This window comes from Scyliorhinus canicula, chromosome 16 (genome assembly GCF_902713615.1).
Source record: "Scyliorhinus canicula chromosome 16, sScyCan1.1, whole genome shotgun sequence".
In the NCBI taxonomy this organism is placed as follows: Eukaryota; Metazoa; Chordata; class Chondrichthyes; order Carcharhiniformes; family Scyliorhinidae; genus Scyliorhinus; species Scyliorhinus canicula.
Genome location: NC_052161.1, coordinates 35,137,024 through 35,161,811, shown reverse-complemented (window position 1 = coordinate 35,161,811; position 24,788 = coordinate 35,137,024). Strand labels below are relative to the sequence as shown.

Here is a 24,788-nt window from a genome sequence, read left to right as displayed (position 1 = left end):
TCTGCCCTCTTCCACGACTGATATGTCCAGTCCATCAAGGAACCGGTTCATCCCAGCCTTCCCCGTTGGGGACTCTGAGGTGTACAGCTCTTGGTAGAAGGCCTTGAAGGTTTTGTTAATCCTCCCTGGTTCTGTTTCCAACGTGTCTCCGGTACCCCTGATTTGCGCAATTTCTCTGGTGGCTGCCTGCTTTCTCAGCTGGTGTGCCAACAGGCGGCTGGCTTTGTCTCCGTGTTCGTACAGGGTCCCACGCGCCTGGCGGAGTTGGTGCACTGCTTTCCTGGTGGAGAGCAGGTCAAAGTTCCTTTGTAGTTCTTTCCTCTCCATCAGGAGCTCTACGGTCAGGGCCTCGGAGTATTTACGGTCTACCTCCAGTATGGAGTCGACCAGCTTCTGCCTAGCCACTCTTTCCTCCCTATCTCTTCGCGCTTTGAAGGCAATGATTTCCCCTCTTAGTACGGCCTTAAGCGCTTCCCAGAACATGGAGGGTGAGACCTCCTCGTTTTGGTTGTTCTCCGTGTACTCTGCTATGGCCCGCGCTATCCTTTCGCTGAAGGCCTTATCAGCTAGTAAGGCACCGTCCAACCTCCGTGTGAGGTGCTGGGCCCTTCCCGTCTTTAGCCTCACGTCCATGTAGTGTGGAGTGTGGTCTGATATCACAATTGCGGAGTATTCCACTTTGTCTATCCCCTGGAAGCACCGTTTTCCCCACCACAAAGAAGTCAATTCTGGTGAACACGTTGTGTACTGGGGAGAAGAAGAAGAATTCTTTCTCCCCCGGGTGGGCGAACCTCCAGGGGTCCACTGCTCCCATCTGCTCCATAAAGTGACCGAGTTCCCTTGCCATGCTTGAGGTTTTCCCCATTTTGGGGTTTGATCTGTCCGTCTTTGGATCCTGTACACAGTTGAAGTCCCCCCCCATGATTAGTCGATGCGTCGCTATGTCCGGGATTTCTGCCATGGTCTTTTTGATGAAACTCGTGTCATCCCAGTTGGGCGCGTACACGTTGACTAGAACTACCGGTGCCCCATCCAGGGCCCCGTTGACCATGACATACCGCCCCCCCTGGGTCTGTGACCGTCTTTGTCGCCCTAAACATTGTCCTCTTGCTGATCAGGATCGCCACCCCCCTGGCCCTTGTCCCATAGCAGGAATGGTATGTTTGTCCCACCCAGCCCTTTCTTACCCGCAGTTGGTCCTGCTCCCTCAGGTGCGTCTCTTGGAGGAAGACTATGTCGGCCCTCATGTTTCTGAGGTGGGTGAGGACTCTAGATCTCTTCACTGGGCCATTAAGTCCCCTTACGTACCAGGTGATTATCCTGGTGGGGGGCTTCTGCCCCCTTGTTCCTGTGGGATTAACCATATTTATCTGGTGGACGCGCCCCTGCCCTCCGGGGTTTCCTTTTGTTAGGGGGCCGTCCAGGATGGCCGCTATCACTGCTCTCCCCATGCGGTGGGGTCTCTGCGCTCCGGGGTTTCCCCTTGTCCCGGGGACACCCGCCATGGCCGTCCACTGTGTGTCCGCCACGCAGGTAGTCCCCTGCACTCTGGGGGCCCCCTTCACCCACAGACCGTACTGGGTGGGTGCTTGCAGCGGTTCCTTGTTTCGAGCACTTGGTTGTGGCACTTTCTAGCCCTGTTCCTTTTCTGGCCTCTTTTGTCCCTTCGTCCCTGCATTTCCCCTCCCCGGTCTCTCACTCCCTGTCTGCCCCCCCCCGGTCTCTCCCTTTTCCCTCCTCCCCTGTATACCCCTCCTTTGCCCCTCTATCCCCTATTCCTGTCCCCGTTTGCTCTCCCGACTTTGACGGGTGTTCCCCCCCCTCCCCTGCCTGACTCCTTCCCCCCTGTTGGGGGTGCGCTGCAGCCCTGCTTTGTTGCGTGCCCCCGGCACTAGCTTTCCCGCTAGTACAGTGGCTCCCCTCTCGGGGGTTGTTGTCTCGCTTCTCCCCTGCCTGGCCTCTACGGTTTTCTGCCCGCTCTTCCCCCATCCTACCCTGCACCCCTCTTGCCTGCTCTCCCTTCTCCATTGCTCTCGTTCCCTCGTGCTGGGGCCTGGCCTCCCACCTGGAGCGGTCCCTTGGGCAGTGGTTTGTTTTTTGCTCTGGGTGTTCCTGCCGGGGGGGGGGAGGCTGGCATTGCCTCGCCCCTCCCCACCCCCCCCGTCGACGTGTCATTGCCCCTTGCCAGGGGCCCCTCGTCCCTACCCCCGCTGGTTGTTTTCCAGCCCGTGCTCCTCGACGAACCTATTCGCCTCAGCAGGGGCTGTAAAGAAATATTCCCTGTTTTGGTATGTGACCTAGAGTTTCGCTGGGTACAGCATACCAAAACGCACTCTGCTCCTGTGGAGAGCTGCTTTCGCTCTGTTGAACTCAGCCCGTCTCTTAGTTATATCTGCCCCAAGATCCTCATAGATTCGGATGGCGTGCCCTTCCCATTTGCAAGCTCTATTTTCCTTGGCCCAGCAAGGATTGTCTCCCTATCCCGGTACCGGTGCAGTTTGGCTATGACTGCTCTCGGTTGTTCCCCTGCCTTGGGCTTCGGGCGCAACGACCGATGTGCTCTGTCCAAATCCGGTGGGATGGGGAAAGTTTTCCTCCCCACTAAGTTGCCCAGCATCTCAGCCACGTATGCTGTGGGGTTTCTACCCTCGATCCCCTCTGGCAGGCCCACTATCCTTACATTTTGCCTTCTCGAGCGGTTTTCCTGGTCATCTACCCTGCCCTTCAGGCTCTCCTGTGTTGCGCCCAGTCTCGCCACTTCCCTCTGCAGGGCCGTGATCCGGTCGCTCATGTCGGTCGCTGCTTTCTCCAGCTCCTTAATGGTCGCCTCCTGGGCTTCCAGTTTCTCCCCTTGGGCATCCACTTTCACCTCCAATCTGGTCAGAGCCTGTTGCACCCCTGACATGGCCCTGGCCACTGCTGCCTGTACTGCGGTCTCTGCGTCTGCTTTCAACTCTGCCTTGATTGCCTGCAGCTGCTCCCTCAGTGCCTCAGTAAAGGCTGCCTTCCAATTCCAACCCCCTCTAGCCCCAGGAGAGAGGGCACCTGTCTGTCCAGCTCTTTTTGATGCGGCGATACATCCGTTCAGCTGCTTCGTGCGCTAATTCGCTCGCCTGAGCTGGCTTGCCCCTTGTCCCGTGTGCTTCTGGTGCCCCCTCGCCCTTGGCTCCCTTCTGCCGTTTTTTTTAATCCCCCTTCCCGTTCATCTTTTCTTCTCCCCTTGTTTTTCTTTTCCCCCCTTTTCCACACCCTATTTTTATTTTATTTTTTTTGTCTCGTCCTTTTATTTTAACCCCCCTCTCTTCCCTTCTTTCCTTTACCACTTCATTTTATTTATTTATTTATTTATTTGTAATTTCCCCCCCCTCTTTTTTGCAACTCCTCTCAGGTGGGCTTACTTTGGATGGGAGAGAGTGCAAAAAGAGAGAAAATAGTATATATACCCCTCCCCCCTCTCTCTTTAACAGTTTTCGTTTTTTTTTATAAAAGTCCTTTTTTTTTCCTTCCTTTCCCCACTCCAGGAGAGAGAGAGTGAGGCTTTTGTGCAGTCTCTTTGGCCTTGCCTCGTGGTGGTCGCTGCCGGTTGGGTCGGTCCCCACTGCTCGGTCCCCGCTGCTCCCACACTTCGCACCCCGCGTCCTCCCGGTGGGGGTGGTTCGGTCGCTGGTCGCTGCCGCCGGCTGTGCCCCGCTTCGGTCCTGGCCGCTACCGCTCCTGGCCTGCGTGGGGGGGTGGGGGGGGGGGGGGGTGGGGGGGGGGGGGTGGACCTACAGCTGCCAAACCGCTCCTGCTGCCGCCGCCGAGGATCCTCCGCCGACAAGTTTGTGGGGGGGGGGGGGGGGGGGGGGGGGGGGGCGTCTTCCTCAGACGGTAAAGTTAGCCTACTCTCTGGAAGTCGCGTTCCAGAGCCTTAACGCGTTCCCGGCTGACCACGTGACCCAGGCCAGTGCCGTGCGGCAGCCCGTCCGTCATGGGGGGGGCTACCCTGCTTTTTCTGCGGCCAGTCCCAACACCCCCGGCAGCACTGCCTGGCCCGTAATGCGAACTGCAGCAGCTGCGGGAGAAAAAGACATTTTGCCAAAGTTTGCCTGGCCAGTCCAAGAACTCACAGGCCCGATCCTCAGACTCATAGGCCTGCAGACCCCGCAGTGTGGCTGCGTGTCTGCCGACTCTGCCCCCTGCAGATGCATCATCAGCCTCGTGCTATCCGTGGGGGCAGCCATCTTCCAGCCCTCATAGCACGTGCGACTCATGGGGGCCGCCATCTTGGCCATCCTCCCCCATGCTCAACCACGGGGGGTCGCCATATTGGCCGCCATCTGCTAGGCCGCTCGACACGTACGATCAACAAGGGCAGCCATTGCGGAGCTACCCCAGCACCTCCGACCACGCCGACTACCCGCAACGCAGCACAGTCACCCTGGACCAGTCGCGACCCAAGCATCTCTGGAGCTCTATGATGACCGTCTGGGTAAACGGGCACGAGACGCCTTGCTTTTTCGACTCCGGGAGCACAGAGAGCTTCATTCACCTGGACATGGTAAGACGCTGCTCATTCACAATTTCCCGGGCGCACCAAAGCATCTCCCTCACCTCTGGGTCGCACTCGGTGCAAATCCAAGGGTGCACTACTGCAATCTTAGCAATACAGGGCGCCAAGTACGCCAATTTTAAATTATCTGTGCTCCCAGACCTCTGCGCTCCTCTCCTACTGGGACTAGATTTCCAATGCAACCTCAGGAGCCTAATCCTGAAGTTCGGGGGGGCCCTACCCCCACTCACCATATGCAGCCTCGCGACCCTAAAAGTCGACCCTCCCCCCACCTGTACCAGAAGCAGGCGGTACAGCATACAGGACAGGACTTTTATCAGGTCCGAGGTCCAGTGACTCTTGCGGGAGGGAGTCATCGAGGCCAGCAATAGCCCCTGGAGAGCTCAGGTGGTGGTCGTCAAGACCTGGGAAAAGAACCGGATGGTTGTAGATTACAGCCAAACCATAAACCGGTACACGTAACTCGATGCGTACCCCCTTCCCCGGATTGCAGTTATGGTAAACCAGATCGCACACTACCGGGTATTCTCCACGGTGGATCTGAAGTCAGCATAACACCAGCTCCCAATCCGCCCGGAGGACCGCCACTACACGGCTTTTGAGGCAGACGGCCGCCTTTTCCACTTCCTCCGGGTCCCCTTTGGCGTCACGAATGGGGTTTCGGTGTTCCAAAGAACAATGGACCAAATGGTGGACCAGTACGGGCTGCGGGCCACATTTGTCACCATCTGCGGCCATGACCAGCAGGACCACGATGCCAACCTCCACAGATTTCTCCAAACCCTAAACCTCAAGTACAACAAGGAGACTTCCCCTCCCCCACTGCCCCAAGGCCCTAAAGAGGTGCCTCGAGTTCTTTTCATATTATGCCCAGTGGGTTCCCAACTATGCGGCCAAAGCCCACCCACTAATCAAGGCCACCATCTTCCCACTGACAACTGAGGCCCGCCAGGTCTTCAGCTGCATCAAGGCGGACATCGCCAAAGCCGCGATGTGCGAGGTGGACGAGTCCGTCCCCTTCGAGGTGGAGAGCGGCGTATCAGAGGTCGCTCTTGCCGCTACCCTCAATCAAGCAGGCAGACCAGTAGCGTTTTTTTTGCGCACCCTCACCACCTCCGAAATTCGGCACTCCTCAGTCGAGAAGGAGGCCAAAGCAATCGTGGAAGCCGTACGGCACTGGAGGCACTACCTCGCTGGTAGGAGATCTCTCGTCACCGATCAACGATTGGTAGCCTTCATGTTCGACTATACGCAGCGGGGAAAAATTAAGAATCTTGAGGTGGAGGATCGAACTCTCCATCTATAATTACGATATAGTATATCGTCCTGGGAAGCTCAACAAGCCCCCAGATGCCCTGTCCCACGGCACATGCGCCAGTGCGCAAGATGACCGACTACAGGCTATCCATGATGACCTCTGCCACCCGGGGGTCACCCGGCTTATCCACTATATCAAGGCCCGCAACCTGCCCTACTGCACCGAGGAGGTCAGAGCCATGACCAGGGACTGCCAGATCTGTGCGGAGTGTAAACTGCACTTCTATCGATCAGACAAGTCCCACCTGGTAAAGGCATCCCAGCCCTATGAGCGCCTCAGTATCGATTTCGAAGGGCCCCTCCCCTCCAATAACCGCAATACATATTTCCTCAATATTATTGATGAGTTCTCCCGCTTCCCCTTTGCGATCCCTTGCCCCGACATGACCATGTCCACCATCATTAAAGCCCTACATAGTGTTTTCACCCTGTTTGGTTTCCCCAATTATGTCTACAGTGACCGGGGCTCGTCGTTCATGAGCGACGAACTGCGTCAGGACCTGCTCAGTAAGGGCATCGCCTCGAGCAGGACTACCAGTTATGACCCCAGGGGAAACGGGCAGGTGGAGAGAGAGAACGCGACAGTCTGGAAGACCATTCTACTAACCTTGCGGTCCAGTAATCTCCCAGTTTCTCACTGGCAGGAGGTCCTCCCCGATGCGCTCCACTGTATTAGGTCCCTACTTTGCACGGCCACAAACAAGACCCCTCATGACGGCCTATTTGTTTTCCCTAGGAGATCCAGCTCAGGAGCCTCGCTAACGTCCTGGCTGAAGACACCGGGGCCAGGCCCACTCAGAAAGCACGTCAGGAGCCATGAGTCTGATCCTCTGGTAGAGAGGGTCCAGCTCCTACATTCCAACCCCAGTACGCTTGTATCGAACACCCCGATGGCCGACAGGATACGGTCTTCGTCCGGGCCTGCCACCCACCGGTTCCACCACCAACACCACCGCCCCTCCACCATATCCCGCCCAACCTACCATGACCAGCGCCCCCGCCCCAATATGACTCCCGTGCTCCCTCCCGCCCGCCATCCCCCCTTCACCGATCCACAGGAATGAAGCTCCAGAAGAGACACTCCCGGAGTCCACGTCTGTACCCGCACCGGCGCCCTCACTACCGATGCCAGCACGGACAAGTTCAACACCCAGGCCAGCAACAACGCCAGAGCTTCGACGATCACAGCGCACAATCCGTGTGCCGGACCGGCAGCACTTATGAACCCATCACCCCCACCGGACTTCATTTTGTTTAACAGGGGATGAATGTGGTGAATGCATTATACCAGTAATCCACCAGTGTATTTGTATCTGTGCTGTTGCCCTTGTGGCCTTCTCCTATGGGCCACTATATGGCATTATCCATAGAAAAACATGTTGGGGCACGTATGGGCTCTGCCCATGGCTCCTCCCCTTGAAGGGAGGTATAAAGAGCAGTCGACCTGTAGGCGGTTCTCAGTATTGGTTCAGTCGCAGGCAGGCATTGTTCTAAGTTGATTAAAGTCACGGTTTACTTCTACTCATGTCTCAAGTGAATTGATGGTCGCATCAGTGAGGTCAAGAAGTTAGCTATCATGACAGTCGCTGCATTACCAGCAACAACATGAAGATTGAGTGAAATCAGAGAGGCTCAAAAATGAGATGCGGATTGTAAGCAGATCAGAGATATTTGTATTAGAAGATGGCTAACATATTTACCACATCGTCTTATCTTGAGACTGTATTTCGAGAAGCGAGCATATCTGACAATGATCAATGATTTTTGGCTATTCGGCAATTGCCATATCGAACCATGATCTGCACTGGGTAGACCTGCAGTTTTGTAAGGACAGCTTTCAGCGCCCAACATGGAGGCTGGAAGTTGGACTACTCGCGGACAAGGCAGTGTGTGAGAGGCTGAGGAAATGCATGCAGAATTACCTGCAGGCGAACGATACTGAAGCAGTCTCGGCAGTGGTGCTCTGGGAGGCACTGAAGGCAGTGGTGAGAGGGGAGCTGATTCCAATCCGGGCGTACAGGGGCAGGACGGATAGGGCAGAGATGGACTGACGGATTAAGGAAATTCTACCGACGGACAGGAGTTACGCGGAATCCCCGAGGCCAGAGTTACTCAGGAAACAACAGAGGCTGCAGGCCGGTTTGGGGTGCTGACTACAGGCAAGGCTGTAGAGCAGCTTAGAAAGGTAAAAGGCGTGATTTATGAGCATGGGGAGAAGGCCAGTAGAATGCTTGCGCAGCAACTGAGGAAGAGGGAAGCGGCTAGGGAAATAGGGAGGGTAGTGGATGGGGAAGGTAATCTAGTGGGTGATCCAGCAGGGCTGAACAAGGTCTTTAGGGACTTTTGTAGGAAGCTGTACACTTCGGAACCACCCGGGGGACTGGGGGGGGGGGATGAGGCGATTCCTGGACGGACTGACCTTCCCAAGAGTGGGGAGGGGGTTGATGGACGGACTGGGGGCCCTGGTCAGCATCGAAGAGGTACTGGGGGGCCTGAAGGTCATGTAGTCGGGTAAAGCCCCGGGGCCAGACATGTATCCGGTGGAGTTTTACAAAACATTTGCCGGGATAGTGGGGCCGGTGCTGGTCAGGGTCTTTAACAAGGCAGAGACAGAGGGAGTTTACCCCCGATGATGTCGCAGGCCACCATCCCGCTCATTCTGAAATGGGATAAGGACCCGGAGGGCGCCGTGAGATCCACGTATGCGCAGCGGCGCTGGCGCCAATGTGCACATACGCAGTGGCACTAGCGCCAACGCAGCATACGCAGTGGCTTCCTTCAACGCGCCGGCCCTGACACAACATGGCGCAGACCTACAGGGGCCGGCATGGAAGAAACGAGGACCCCAGCCAGAGAGGCTGGCCCGCCGATTGGTGGGCTCCAATCGTGGGCCAGGCCACATTGGAGGACCCCCCGCACCGGGGTCAGACCCCCCCTCCCCCCCACAGGCCGCCCCCGGACCCTTCCACGCTGAGTTCCCGCCAGCTGAGAGCAGGTGTGGACGGCGCCGGCAGGACTCTGCGTTTTTACGACAGCTGCTCAGCCCATCCCAGGCCAAGAAACGGCAGGCTGGCCCCATAGAGTGGCCCCTGACCGGCGCTGCAGCAACCAAGCAGGCGCCAATGTCAGCGACTCTCCGCTCTGCGGAGAATCGCGTGCTGGCAGCGTGACAGGCCGGAGATACCCCGCGACCAGCATGAATCGTGTCACGCTGCCAGCACGCGATTCTCCGCAGAGCGGAGAGTCGCTGAGAGAATCCCGTCCGTAACTTCTACTCAGTTATATGATCTGAGACTTGGGGAGAGTGATCTTGTAACTGTAAATATACAACAAAAAAGTTAAAATGTGTTGCAGCCTACAGCACACCCAATACCTTATGACTGAAGTGCCCAGACTGTCAGCAAATTATGTAAATGAGATTACGGAGTGTTATTGCATGAGATCAGCTCTTTCATGCGCAAACACTTGGGACTCCTTAACAATGCTGGGATCAGTGGCACTGCAGGACAATTCGAACAGTATTGAATTTCATTATATAACAAGAAAAAATATTCAGGGCACGCCATCTACCATTAAACTCCATTTTCTGGAAGAATTAATAGTAATGAAGAATGATTGTTGTGCACGACTCACTCATACTTACGTACTTTACTGAAGAACATTTGGATTGTAGAAATTGAGATGAATGTATCAAACTAAATTATAATCCTGCAATATAATTATTTATATGTTTTTGGGGGAGGGGGAACTAGAGAAATAATTTTAAATTATTTTACTTGTTCACCGGGATTGGAACTGGTGCTGTATTTAATAGCACCTGCTATATCGATTAATCAATCTAAAATGGATTGATCACATTCGGCACGATTCTCCGGAAAATGTCTAAGTGTGGTAGCGAGCAGGAATTGCCGCAAGCTTCCCGGCGCTCTGCCCAGCGAGGCTGGCAATGCTATTCACCGTTAATTGGTCTACAAGATCCTGGGTTGGCATGGGGTGCCCCTGCGAGCAGTTGCCCCCCCCCCCAGCACCTCACCCATACCGTCCTATGACGATCCATCCCTGCCAAGGGTCCCCACCCCCAGAAAAAGGTCCCTCACCCCCGCCGAGCACAGGGGTGGCAATCCAAGCACTTCCAGGCTCTTTGCTTATGACCAAAGAGGCTTCTCACCTCCTCGGCTCTCCACAGAATCCCTTACGGAAGGTTCACGTTTTTCAAAATAAGTACCAATCGGCGCCAGCATGATCACTGGCTGGGGAGGCTGCTGAATGACAGGAGGCCATTGGATATGGGTTGACACTCGTTAATTGTATGGAAATAGGGCTTAAGTGGAGATAATTGGTTTCTTGGCACACTATGGCTGTTTGGCGCCTGGCGCAGTTCTTGTTTTTGGTTCTCCCGCTATTTATCGGCCTCGCTTCTCTTGAGCGAGAGCTTAACGAGACTGGAGAATCACGCCCATAGTTATTTTAAGTGTTTATTCGACTGAGGCAATAAAAAAAAATGTTTCTTAATTCGTCAGAGTTTGCGTAAAAAGAATGAATTAACTGTTTATAATGTGACAAAAGGTTAACAACCTGAAATATTGGCTCTTTATTTCTGGCCCTGGGATAGGGAACTAAGAGCTTGGGAGGCAATAGATATAAAATAGGGGGTAGAGCTGCATTGGGTCAGCCTCCTGATGCATTCCTCTGCATTTGATAATTTTTGTGGGTGGGCCAGCATGCGAATTGGCTGCCAATCGAATGGAGGCAGCTAGCCAATTGAAGCAATTAAGGTCCCACAATTCCGGGCAATATTCCGGTTGTGCAGCATCCCCACCCATCCCGATAATGCAGCATCCCCACCCATCCCGGTGGTGCAGCATTCCCATCCAACCCGGTTATGCAGCATCCCCACTCATGCCGGTTGTGCAGCATCCCCACTCATCGCGCGGTTGTGCAGCATTCCCACCCATCCCCTGCCTAAGGCCACTTGTTTAATGGAGTACAGAATGCACACATCAGAGCTGGAATATCCATCTATCAAAGTGGCAGCTGCAGTTGACAGCAGGAAAGGCCACCCCTGTAGCTCCAACGAACAATTCGGAAGGATATCTCCATTAATGTAAGAGATCCATCTGCTTGCCTCCGCAAACTACAAATTAAACTTACCCTCTCATTACTGCCTCAGCAACACCCACTACTCCCCAAAGTTTGTTGAGGCTCCAGAGCTGCATTGGAGCTTGCCCACCATCTTTAATTTTACAGCAAGCTCAATGGTACTCAGGATTATCACTGTTCTGACCTTGTTGTAGGCAAGTTTGGACATGGGACTCTATTTGGCCCCAACATTGGGATCCCAAAGCCCGTGGGGAAATCCTGCCCGCTGACTGTTTCTTGCTTCACAGGTGCAGCCTGACCTGAGTATTCCTAATATTTTTTGTTTCTGTTTCCGATTTCCAGCATCCGCAGTAATTTGCTTTTGTATTTTTTTTCGCTTTCATTTTTCTCTTATTTGGTTCAATTATTTCCAAAATGTTATTTTATTGATCACAGTTCAGTGAATATTATAGTATCTAAACTGGTTGTAAACAAATTACTGGCATTACTGATTATATTTTAGGAAAAGGAATTTTCTGTTTGGACCTGAGGAATTGGAAGGGCAAAATATCCCTCCAGGACAGTTACTGGCTGCTGCAGATGCCAGAGAGTACAGAATTGATTAAGAATACATCGATCAAACAAGTTGCTGATCCTGTTCAGAAAATTAAGGTAAGATTTAAATAGTGACAGCATGTTTAAGCTGCCATATGTGTACAATTCATATGTGTTGCCCCTCGCTTGAGGTATAGTGATCCTCCCATTGTACCATCACCAGCCAGCTCTCCCCCTCAAAGGGCAAAGCAGCTCATGGTCATCTGGGACGATGGTGACTTTACCTTACCTTACCTGTGTGTATAATGTCATACTCAAATTTTAACCTTAATCAAACTCTATTAACCCATGTTTATACTGTGCCTGATGTGCATATATCAATTAGTTAATGGCATCATTAAAGGTAAATCTTCCAGATTTGTTAAGGCTAGTTGCAAGGATGATCTGAGAATACTTTGTGATTACAGAGGCTGGCTCTGATGCTGGGGGAACCTGAAATTGCGTTAGAGCCCAGATGCTCCACGTTTTTCCCTGTGCAAAAAGTACTTGTGTGATTCAGCGGCTTTTCGCGCCTGACTTGGTGTCGGGGCAAGGCCATTGAATATCACGAAAGGTCTCTCGCGGGATTCGCGACGCTCGAAACGTTACACAAGATTCAACGGAACCTCACGAGACATCGTGGTCACTGCGGCAGAAAAACAGCTCGCTGCGGTGCAGCATGGCCGAGAGAAGTCAGGAGACCCCGCTCCCGGGATCGACCCGACTCTCCACACCTTGCAAGGTCCAATGCAATCTCATGAGAAGCGGCGATGTAAATCCTGCCCATTGTGAGCGGGATCACCTTTTGGCAAATCTGCAGATTCCCGAGGTATCTGAGGCTTTGGGATTCATCCCCTTCGCCTTAGTAGGTTGGGGCTTGGGGGGAGGTTCAGGGTCATCTCGGGGGCCTTGAGGATCGGGACACCATTTACAAATTTTAAAATGGCATCCAGAGCTATAGTGTACAAAACGAGGCTATGTGCGGCCTCGGCTGTGCATTCCCCATTCAGGCCCCTTATGCAACGCGAATCGCGTTGAATAGCCATGTGTTTCTCGGCACTATGAGCAATGGGAAACACACGGGTAAACACGCTCGCTAGGGAGCTTTGTTCCCTTTTGGGAGAATTGCGCCCTACATTTCAAAATACAGTAACTGCACTTCAATAGAACATAGAACAGTACAGCACAGAACAGGCCCTTCGGCCCTCAATGTTGTGCCGAGCCATGATCACCCTACTCAAACCCACGTATCCACCCTATACCCGTAACCCAACCCCCCCCCCCCCCTTAACCTTACTTTTTAGGACACTACGGGCAATTTAGCGTGGCCAATCCACCTAACCCGCACATTTTTGGACTGTGGGAGGAAACCGGAGCACCCGGAGGAAACCCACGCACACACGGGGAGGACGTGCAGACTCCGCACAGACAGTGACCCAGCGGGGAATCGAACCTGGGACCCTGGAGCTGTGAAGCATTTATGCTAACCACCATGCTACCGTGCTGCCCCCATTGATCCATTGATGTCTGAGGATGTGAAAAGTACTCTCTAAATGCAAGGGGCGGGATTCTCCATTAACCAACGCTCAAATCGGGAAAGGCGATTGGGTGGAAAATCGTTTCCGATGGCGAAATCGCGGCAGGCGCCAATTTGATGCCAAATAGCAATGCTCTAGCACCTCGACAGCAGTGTCAATGTGTTCCGGTACGCACGTACAGTAGACACCATTTGCATATCATTAGCAAATCACTTGTGCTTTTAAAAATCGTGAAACCACACCGGGGCCGGATGGATACCCAGTAGAGTTCTATAGGAAGTTCTCTGAGCTGGTGGGCTCGGTCTTAGCGAGGGTTTTCAATGAGGCAAGGGCCAGAGGGACCCTGCCGCCGACAATGTCGCAAGCCACTGTATCACTGATATTGAAGCGGGGTAAAGACCCGGAGGCATGCGGGTCCTACAGGCAATCTCCCTGATTAATGTTGACACCAAGCTCCTGGCAAAGGTGCTGCCGGTTAGAATGGGGGACTGCGTACCGGAGGTGATTGGGGAGAACCAAACTGGGTTCGTGAAAGGTAGGCAGCTGGCGGCCAACCTGAGAGGATTACTTAATGTGATAACGATACCCCCGGCGGGCAGGGAGGTGGAGGTAGTGGTGGCGATGGACGCCGAGAAGGCCTTTGACCGGGTGGCGTGGGACTATCTATGGGAGGTGCTTGGACGGTTTGTGTTCGGGGAGGGACTGGTGAATTGGATCAAATTCTTATATCAGGCCCCAAAGGCCAGCGTCAGGACTAACAGAGAAGTGTCGGAGTACTTTAGACTATACCGCGGGACCAGACAGGGCTGTCCGCTCTCCCCGCTGCTGTTTGCGCTGGCCATAGAGCCGCTGGCGATTGGGCTGAGAGCCGCAGAGGGATGGAAGGGGATGGTGAAGGGCGGAGTAGAACATAGGGCCTCTCTTTATGCAGACGACCTGCTCTTGTACGTGTCAGACCCATTGGCCGGGATGGGAAGTATACTGGGAATGTTGAGGAAATTCGGCCAGTTTTCAGGATACAAATTAAATACGGCCAAGAGTGAAATGTTTGTGGTACAGGCAAGGGGCCAGGAGAACAGATTGAGAGGGCTACCGTTTAGGCTGGTTGAGGAAAATTTCTGGTATTTGGGAATCCAGGTGGCGCGAGACTGGGGCAGGCTGCACAAGTTAAATTTGGCCAGGGTGGTGGAGCAAATGAAGGGAGAGTTTCGGAGATGGGATGTACTCCCGGTGTCGCTGGCAGGGAGGGTGCAGACTGTAAAGATGACAACCCTCCCTAGATTCCTGTTTGTTTTTCAGTGCCTCCCGATCGTTGTCCCACAGTCCTTCTTCAAAAGAGTTAACAGGATGATCATGAGCTGGGCGAGAAAATCCCCGTGGGTGAACAAGGCGATGCTGGAGAGGAACTGCAGCGAGGGAGGGCTGGCTTTGCCGAGTCTGATTAATTATTACTGGGCGGCCAACATTGCTATGATAAGGAAGTGGATAGTGGGTACGGGGTCTATCTGGGAGCAGGTGGAGGCGGCTTCGTGCAGGGGCTCCAGCCTGGCCGCCCTGGTCACGGCTCCTCTACCGCTGCCGCCGGCCGGGTACTCCACCAGCCCGGTAGTGGTGGTGACCCTGCGGATATGGGGCCAGTGGAGGAGGCATGTAGGGGAGATGGGGGCGTCGGTTTGGGCGCCAATCTGCGACAACCATCGGTTTGCCCCCGGGAGTATGGATGGGGGGTTTCGAACATGGCGGCGGGCGGGGGTGGGAAGGGTGGGCGATATGTTCCTGGAAGGGAGCTTTGCGAGTTTGAGGAGCTTGGAGGAGAAATTTGGTCTGGTAAGGGGAAATGATTTTAGGTACCTACAGTTGCGGGACTTTGTCGGTAGACAGGTCCCATCTTTCCCACGCCTCCCGCCAATGGGGATCCAAGACAGAATAGTCCCTAGGGGGAAGAAGGGGATGGTAGAGTCTCTGATATTTATAAGGTGCTCATGAGGGAGGAAGGGTCCCAGACAGAGGAACTGAAACTTAAATGGGAGGAGGAGCTAGGCGGGGAAATGGAGGACGGGCTGTGGGCAGAGGCCCTGAGTAGGGTAAATTCAACCGCAACATGTGGCAGGCTCGGGCTGATTCAATTTAAGGTCGTTCACCGGGCCCACATGACGGTGGCTCGGATGAGCAAATTCTTTGGGATAGAGGACAAACGCGCTAGGTGCGCGGGAGGACCAGCGAACCACGTTTTGGGCATGCCCTAAGCTTAGGGGGTACTGGGAGGGATTTGCGGGCGTCATGTCCCGGGTGCTAAAAACGAGGGTGGCGATGGGTCCAGGTGTGGCAATTTTTGGGGTTTCGGAAGATCCGGGAGTCCAGGGGGAGAAAGAGGCGGATGTTTTGGCCTTTGCTTCCCTGATAGCCCGGCGACGAATACTATTGGCCAGGAGGGACTCAAAGCCGCCGAAGACTGAGTTGTGGCTTGTGGACATGTCGAGTTTTCTGGGCATGGAAAAAATTAAGTTCGCCCTGAGGGGATCTGTACAGGGGTTCGCTTGGAGGTGGCAACCATTTATTGACTTCTTTGCGGGAGAGTAAGCGTCAGCAGGGGGTGGGGGGTTAGAGTAGAGTAGAGTAGGAGGGATAAAATGGCGGGTAGTACCAGTGGGAGAGGAGCGGGCTTGTGCAGTATGTTATGATTGAAGTATTGAATGTACGTGGATGATTGCACATTTTTGCCTTTTTTGCTTTCTTTCTGTTGATGTCTGTAACTGTTTACAAAGCCAAAAACTACCTCAATAAAATTGTTTATTAAAAGAAAATCGTGAAACCAGCATGGCGGCTGCTAAGGGAGAGAGAGGGGTTATGGAAGGTGTCCATAGGTGTCCAATATCGCCAAGTTTGCTGACAGTAGGCCGGGGGGGGGGGGGGGGGGGGGGGGCGCTTCTGCTGGTGTGAATAGTGGGGGTGGCCAGGAGGAGGACTGTGGGGTTGGGGTGGACGGGCATGGAACACGATTGCCACAGGTGGCAAGGCAGCTGTGCAGCTGGGCACCCCGCTCACAGCCCACTTTGAACCTCGTGTCACGGGTCATATAGGTTTCCCCCTCAGGGCATCCCCCTGGGTGCCCGCTGGCCCCAGCCGGCCCATCAGTTGTATGGGCGCGCTCCAGCACAACCAGTGCCATCTTTTTGGCTGGGATAAGTGTGTGCAGGGGGAGTGTAATGTGCATGTACAACTGCAGCTTGTCAGCCTCCCAAGTGTCGATCACGGACCTGGTGCATTTCGCACCGTTTTGCATTCGAATCGATTGTGTTCCACGTAGCACCGGTGCTAGCCCTCAACGGTAGCAGAAACAGTCCAGGTGCGCCGCCGATTTTTCTGTCGGAAAAGTCTGGAGGGTGGGCCATCACTCAGCGATTCTCACCCGGGTCCCGGCAGCCACGTATGTTTCCGGCTCGCCGGTTTCGGGGAAATGGCATATATAGTACCCTGACCCCCTCCGATGTCGGACTGGCTCTCAGTGGTAATGGCGCCAGGGTTGAGGTAGGAACCATCGGACTTTGTAGGCGTTGCTCTGCAGTTGGCCGAATGGCTTAGACTGAGGACCTATGTGTGCTGCAACTCCTGTACACCTTGTTCCATGCTCTCGCGGAATAGAGCGATTTTAATTGCCCTCTGCAGGTCCAACCATGGTGAATAGTGTCCTCTGCGTTGTCGTATTGTGGATCACACAAACCAGCCTGTTTTGCAGCGTCTCGGACAGTGACACCCAAATTTATAGAACTCTGCAAACATCCGCAGGGGACCAGAAACACCCTAATGGACTCTCCTTTGGTCTGGCTGGTGGTATGGAATGGAAAGTTCGAACAATAATAGGACGTCTGGGGTTGAAACGATGACCCACCAAAGCAGCTAAGTCTGTGAATGACCATGTGTCCAGTGCGTCAAGGTACTTTAGGTTCTTGATCATGCTGTACATGGCAGCCCTTCAAACTGTGAGGTGGATGACCGTCTTACACTCTTCCCCACTGAAGCCACTTGTACAAAAAAAATTGTATTCGCTCCAAATATTGGGACCACTCCTCCATAGCTGCATCAAAACTTTACAACTTCCCTATGTGTGTCATGTCTGCCGTCAGTAAAGCGGCCTCCTGAGTCCTATGAAAAGTGGGCCAAGTCTTGAGAAGATGGCACCTTCTGCAGATCTGCTTTATCCTCATTGCCAGTGTTGAATCCAGACAGAGTGACCAAAAGGAAGCGATGATGGAGGCAAATCAAAAAGGTTGAATTACATAGTACTGCTATCTACAACTTCACTCCCTTAAGGGTCTCCCGACCCTACTCACATCTGGGTCAGGGTTTTTAAGTCCACTGGGCCCCCTTATTAAGGGGAAGCTCTGCCCCGCTATCGGGGAAGCTCGTATTCGTCCGACATTGCGGGAACCTCAAAGTCCATACTTTAGGGTGGGCTATAACACCGTAATCTGTAGGAATAGTCACCACAGCCTTGGAAGAGAAAACTCAAAGAGTATGCTGGTCCAGTTAAGGGACACATGTTCCTAGTAATTGGAGGTGCACATTCTAAATGGCCAGAGGTGGTAATTATGAAATCCACGATGACAGAACAAACTATTAAGACGTTGGATGAAATATTTGCAAGATTTGGTAGACTGGAGCAGGTTGTAAGTGACAGTGGAACTCAGTTCACTTCTAAGGAGTTAAAAAACTATTTAATAGGAATACAACACATAGAATTGGTATACAGAACATAAAGTCAGCTCCATACCAGCCTCCAACAAATGAATTGGCCGAACAATTCATACAGTCACTTAAACACTCAATCGAGGCATCAAAGGATCAAGGTACATTGCCAAGACAAGTTAATCCAAAGAATATAACATTGAAGTTTCTGTTGTTTAATATAGTGCCTAGCTGCTCTGAATTCTCTATGCAGAACCTCTTTCCTCATTCTACTTAAGTTGTTAGCACCTATATGGACCTGAGATGTTAGTAAGGAGTACTTTACAGAATCAACAAGGCTGGATGTGCCTTTGTTGATTCTGGTGCCGAGGCCAATTCTAGGTAGGCCATCCAGTTTTATCCCTTTTTGACATTTCTGTAGCAGTTTGATATTATTGTGTAGTTTCCAAGCCATTTAAGAGTCAACTACATAGTTGTTGGTCTGAAGACATATGTCGATGACACCATGTCAGCAGATTTCCTTTCAAAGGGAATCAAATGGATCTTTCTAACAGTCGACCATGGTTTCATGGTTACCATTACTGAGACCAACTTTTCATTCCAGATTTATTAATTGAATTTAAATTCCAAGAACTAGGTTGGAATTAAACTTGATTCTGAGAGTGCACTACCTAGGCTTTGTATCTTGGTGCCACTTTTCTTAACTTTCCCTTGCATATAGGAATAATTTCTCCCTTTTCTTGGTTGCTCATTGCCCTATCTTTTTGTATTCTTTTACAATTTATGTCCCTCATTACTTACTTACTTCCTCTTACTATATTCGACAGACCAAAACATTAAATTTGTGGAATCACTTGATGAAAAATGGTGTGTGCCTGCGCCAGAGTGCCTTCTTTCCACGAGTAGTCTTTGTGAATCCCATCTGTGAATTGGACCCAGAAGTGCCACAGATAAATGAGGTCATAGCTCCATGCAATGTTGAATCCTTTATTTGTTCTTTCAAGGAAGGCTATACATCATGGATCACCAATATTTTTACTCCACATTGGCTATCTGGTGAGTACCGAAGCAGATTTAAGTATGATATTTCTACCAATTAAGTTCGAGGCACGGGCTCAATTTAACGGAGAGATTTCTAAGTGTCATTTTAGGCGAGATTGACGGGGTGTTTCTTAACAGCTGCGTTGTCGAGACCGTGGCCAGTGTTTAATGGCACTTAGTGCCGGAAATGAGCCCCCACGAACTTCTCATGGGGCAGCACCGTAGTACAGTGGATAGCACAGTAGCTTCACAGCTCCAGCGTCCCTGGTTCGATTCCCAGCTTGGGTCTCTGTGCGGAGTCTGCACGTTCTCCCCATGGGTGAAATTCTCCGACCCCCAGTAGGGTCGGAGAATCGCCTGGGGCCACCTAAAATCCCGCCCCTGCCGTGGCAGAGATTCTCCGCCACCCGGGAAGTGGCGGCGGCGGAATCTCACCACTCCGACCGGAGAGGCCCCTGCGGTGATTCTCTGGCCCAATTGGACCGAAGTCCCGCCGCTGGGAGGCCTCTCTCGCCGCCGAGGTTTAAACCACCTCTGGAACGGCGGGCTCAGCCGCACGAGCAGGCCCCCGGGGACCTGGGGGAGCGGGGGGGTGATCGAACCCCAGGAGGTGCCCCCACAGTGGCCTGGCCCGCGATCGGGGTCCCCCGCTCAGACTCCGGGCCAGTGCCCTGGGTGCACTATTTTCTTCCGCGGCCGCCACGGCCTCCGCCATGGCGGAAGCGGAAGAGAACCCCACATCGCGTATGCGCCGGCAGTGACGTCAGCGGCCAGCTGCCGCTGACGTCACTGCTGGCGCATGCGCGGACCGGCGAAAGCCTTTCGGCCGGCCCCGCTGCCGGGGGCGCTGGTTTTTTGCGCCGGTCTTCTGGTACCAACCGCTCCGGCGCGGGGCTGGCCCCCAAAGGTGGGGTAAATTCCTCACCTTTGGGGAGGCGTGACCCCTGAGTGGTTGGCGCCACTCCCCTACTCAGGGACCCTCCGTCACGCCGGGTAGGGGAGAATGTCGCCCCATGTCTGCGTGGGTTTCCTCCGGGTGCTCCGGTTTCCTCCCACAGTCCAAAGATATGCAGGTTAGGTAGATTGGCCATGGTAAATTGTCCTTAGTCTCCAAAAAAATGTTAGGTGGGGTTACTGTGTTATGGGGATGGGGTGGGCTTAAATGGGTTCTTTTCAAGGGCTGGTGCAGACTCGATGAGCCAAATGGGTTCCTTCTGCACTGTAAATTCGATGATTCTCGCCAATACTGGCTGTGTTGCCGTCTGATTCGCCAGACCCGCGCCTCAGAGTCTGGCAGAAAACAAAGGAGGGGTGCTTTTAAACGTTTCCTCACCGCTCACTCCAGTCAACACACAAGCATGATAGTGCGCAAACCAGCTCCTTCCTTTGCAGGTGCCTATCTGGATAGGCTTCTCGACGCTGTGGATGTGAGATGGGACATCCTGTTCCCCCAAAGGGTGACCAGCAGCAGTGCTGCCTGTGAGTCAGTGGCAGCGGCTGTCAGTGTGGGCAGCATGAACAGGAGCACCAGCATCCAATGTCGGAAGAAGACCAATGATCTTCACCGAATTGCATGAGTAAGTTACTACCTCTCTCCTGGCATCAGTTCCTACTGCTGCCCCTCAAATTCCCAACCCCGGCCCAAAGGAAGCACTGGCTGACATCTCGCACCCTCTCCATATCCAATCGTCATGCTTGTTCCTCAGCACACTCTGGCACCAATCAGCACAACCCTTTCATGTCCAGTTGCGGTGCCCACACATGCCACCTGATATCTAACCCCCCATCGATCAAGCGTGTGGTTCACAAAACCCTCTCTTTGTCCCTGCAGGAGACGATAGCCCATAATAAGAGGAACAGGTCCTGAAGATCGCAGGGTTGACCATGGAGAGAGCAGTCACCAACAGCGAGGTTGGCCTGTGCCACAGAGCTGAGGATCCACTGTCACTTCACCCAGCTGACCTGTCTCAAGTGGGTTGTTCATGTCAGACAAAATTATCCGTCCCTCTCACTGACCACATGTCCATTGTCTCTTAGGATCTCCATCTAATGGGTCCATCCGGAGTTGTACCCCCTGCCACCCAAGAGACCACTTCGGAGGAGAGCTCCAAGGAGTCCATTATCAAGGGGACACAGCTATCACCCCAACCTTCCACTAGTGTAGAGTGGGCGACATTAATGGAGAGGCTTCTGGGACACAATCTGATGAGCATCACACAGTCGCTGATTCAATCGGGTGGCGGCAGGATCATCCAAGGGACTCAGCAGTAAGAGGTCTGCCGGATCCTAAGACTCTGGAGCAGGTTATCCCAGTGGTGATGCAGATGCTAGGACATGACCGTGAGATTTAGGAGGGGATGTCAGTGACATTCCAGTGAGTGCATAGCCGATTGGAGGAGTCCCAAAGACTACGGGCGTGGGAGATAATGCCAACAATGCGTGGCACCGAGACCAACACTGCTGGGGTGGAGACGGCAGTGGAAAGCCTGAAACTTGAGGTCGGCGTCTTGAATAGTGGTGTTCAGGCATGGCTCAGTCTGTGACGACCATGGCTGAAGGTCGTGACATCATGTCCCAGTCGATGAGGGACATGTCCCATATGCAGGTGGACATTTTCAAGGTACTGCAGAGCATGTCCCAGTTGCTGAGGGATGTGTCCCCGAAGCAGGTGGACATTGCCAGTGCACAGCAGACCGTGGCCCAATCACTGAGGGGTACCTCTGAGGGTGTCATCATCATGGCGCCATCTCACTGTGGGGCCTCACGGTAGCATGGTGGTTAGCATCAATGCTTCACAGCTCCAGGGTCCCAGGTTCGATTCCCGGCTGGGTCACTGTCTGTGTGGAGTCTGCACGTCCTCCCCGTGTGTGCGTGGGTTTCCTCCGGGTGCTCCGGTTTCCTCCCACACTCCAAAGATGTGCGGGTTAGGTGGATTGGCCATGCTAAATTGCCCGTAGTGTAAAGGTTAATGGGGGGGATTGTTGGGTTAGGGGTATGTGGGTTTAAGTGGGGTGATCATTGCTCGGCACAACATCGAGGGCCGAAGGGCCTGTTCTGTGCTGTACTGTTCTATGTTCTATGTTCTATCTCATGGAGACCCCCAGAGCCTTTTAGGCATCATCCGGAAGGAAGTGCTGGAGGCCAACCCAGGGCCTGCCACTACGGAGATGACGGGCGGTCTCCAGTCCTTCTGAAACCGCACCCTCCCCTCCCCCACCCCTCCATCCCCCCCTCTCCTGACACCGGTGCACTTCAAGGGCAGCAGGCAGAACAGTGTGGCATGGCAATGCCTGTGACACTGCTAAGTTGGCCCAGGTGTTCCGGCTCTCCAGAGGACATCTGCCAACGGCATCAAAGATCACAGGGCGTGGAAAGTTTCAGGCTGCCTCCACCTCTGATGTGCATTTCAGGTACACACCAAGACAGAGCACGACACCACAACAGATCAAAAAGAGTGAGGGCCATTGAGTGGGTACTGGGGTTTCGCTATCTGTAGCTGGCGGGAATGGAAATGTAAAGTGTTCACTGTTCAAACATATAACTGTCATGCACGCTCCTTAGGAAATGTGCACACGTGCATGATCTCGAACTGATGGTCACACCCGAGATGAGCACATGAGTGGAACCCCTTCTTGTTAATGAAGGGCACTCCCTGAAGCCTCAGTGCGCGCAAGATGAAATGCATGCTATCAATTACCCTGTGGACCTGGGGCATCCCGGGGATGGCGGGCAATCCTGCAGCCCTTGCATCTTGTTGGGCTTGGTCAAAACTGATATAGTCTGTTGCCTGGGCATATAGGGCATCCGTGATCTCATGGATGCACTTTTGGGTTGTAGCTTGTGATGTGCTGCACAAGTTCCTGCTCGAGCCCTGGAATGAACTGATCGCTTAAAGGTTTAGGGCGGCAGTGACCTTCGCTATCACCAGGAGCGAGTGTACTCCACAGGGTGCCATGTCCGCGAGGATGTCCCACTGTCTTTTTGTTGGGATGGAGTCTCCTGCGGCACATGCTGTCCGTCATATCCTCGAAAGACCAACGAAGCCTGTACAGCTTGGGCAGTTGCTGTTGTTTATCTCTGGGTTCCTCCTCGGGCTGATGGGCAGTCGGGTCTTCAGAGTGTGTGGAAACTCCTACGCACGAGTGCTGCCTCCAGCCTGCATCAATGTTGCCGTCGTCTTCTCTTGCGCCCGGCCGCCTGGGCTTCCACCACCACTGCGAGGGCAGCCTCTGTGGGACCGATATTCATGTTGTAAGTAGGCTTACATTAACATTGCAATAAAATTACTGTGAAAATCCCCTAGTCGCCACACTCCAGCACCAGTTCTGGTACATTGAGGGAGAATTCAGAATGTCCAATTCAACTAACAAGCACGTCTTTCGGGACTTGTGGGAGGAAACTGGAGCACCCAGAGGAAACCCACACAGACACGGGGAGAACGTGCAGACTCCACAGAGACAGTGACCTAAGCCGGAAATCGAACCCGAGTCCCTGGAGCTGTGAAGCAACAGTGCTAACTACTGTGCTAGCCTGCCGCTGTTGGGCGAGCAATCAGTTAGGGTTTCCAGCCTGAGACCCCCAAATCCCCCAATAATTGTCATCTGAGACTTGCCACGTGTACCCACAAGAAACCACTTGAGAATATTTTGTTTATTAAACAGTGAACAGCAACAAAGATATGAAAATCAACTACGTAACATTCCACATATCACACGAACCATCAAACAACAAGGAAAATACACCGTTCCATATTGGTACTAATACAAAGCTATATCAGCTCATGTTCACTAAAAAACAAACACATGTCATGACCCCTCACAGGTTCCTCAACAGAAACGAAGGATAAACCGAAGAATGAATTATTGGGCTGGATTCTCCCGTTGTGTTTTACGACGTCGTGAACGGGCATTGACAGGAGTAATTCTGGCCCCTACAGGGGCCAACACGGCGCTGAAGCAGTTCGCACCACTCCAGCTGCCGATCCCGGCGTGAACTGTGTGCCGCGGGATCCGAGCTTGCGCAGGGGTGCCGACGCGGGCATGCGTAGTGCCCTCCTTCAACGCGCTGGGCCCGACGCAACATGGCGCAGGGCTACAGGGGCCGGCGCGCAGGAAAGGAGGCCCCCAGCGAGAGAGGACGCCGGTACGCAGATTGGTTGACCCTGAACGCGGGCCAGGCCACATCGGAGGCCCCCCCCCCACCCCCCACAGGCCGCCACCCAACCCTTCAAAGCCGAGGTCCCGCCGGCGCTGGTCTAACCTGCTCTGAGTCGGGTTTTTTTATTACGGCCGCTTGGCCCATCCAGGCGGGGAATCGGGGTGGGGGGGTGGGGGGGGGGGGGGGGGGTGTGTGTGTGGACCGCAGGTATTCTCTGGCCCCGCCCATGGCTAAGAGAACCCCGCCCATTATGTCCAGAACTTTGTTGTAAAAATGATCTGTCCATCAACGTGTTACTTGTTCAACGTATCAGTGCCATTCTCCATCGAGGAGCCACAGCTGGGCAGGCTCCTCCACACTGCCGAGTCTCACCGGAACAAAATCCTGGCACCCTCATACTCCACTGGCGTTCAAGGTGCAGTTAAACATCCTTGACTTCCAGTGTGGTTAACCCGCGGTGACATGCTAGTTACATGCAGCACTCACCACGTCAGCAACAAAATCATCAGCAATCTGCAAAAGTATTTCTTCAACTGCGACATCAGGTGGCCCACTTGGATCAATGTCAAGCACCAGGTCCCACAGTTTTGGCTTGCTTCAAACCGGATTGCCGTCTGGACTCAAACTTCCCCCTGAGCCTGATATCTTGCTGGCGACAGAAAAGGGAGGACGCAGCAACAGCAGCCTCCAAATATTTGTAGCCACCAGCAGGAGCAAGCTGCAAACACAACCTGCAGCTGTGAAGTTCTATCACAACTAATAAGGCCAATTCTTTATTAACAATAGCCTTTAGCTGTGAAGCTTTCGGCTGGGCAGAGTCAAAG

General features: G+C 53.4%; 1 protein-coding gene across 1 annotated transcript in view; it reads left to right on the top strand.

The window, feature by feature from the left end:
- Positions 1-24,788, top strand: part of si:zfos-911d5.4 — a 399,989-nt gene that overhangs the window by 58,115 nt on the left and 317,086 nt on the right. The window contains exons 4-5 of the mRNA XM_038773956.1: positions 11,472-11,620; positions 18,594-18,822. Coding sequence (XP_038629884.1) covers positions 11,472-11,620; positions 18,594-18,822 — 378 coding nt within the window. The remainder of the gene's footprint in view (positions 1-11,471; positions 11,621-18,593; positions 18,823-24,788) is intronic.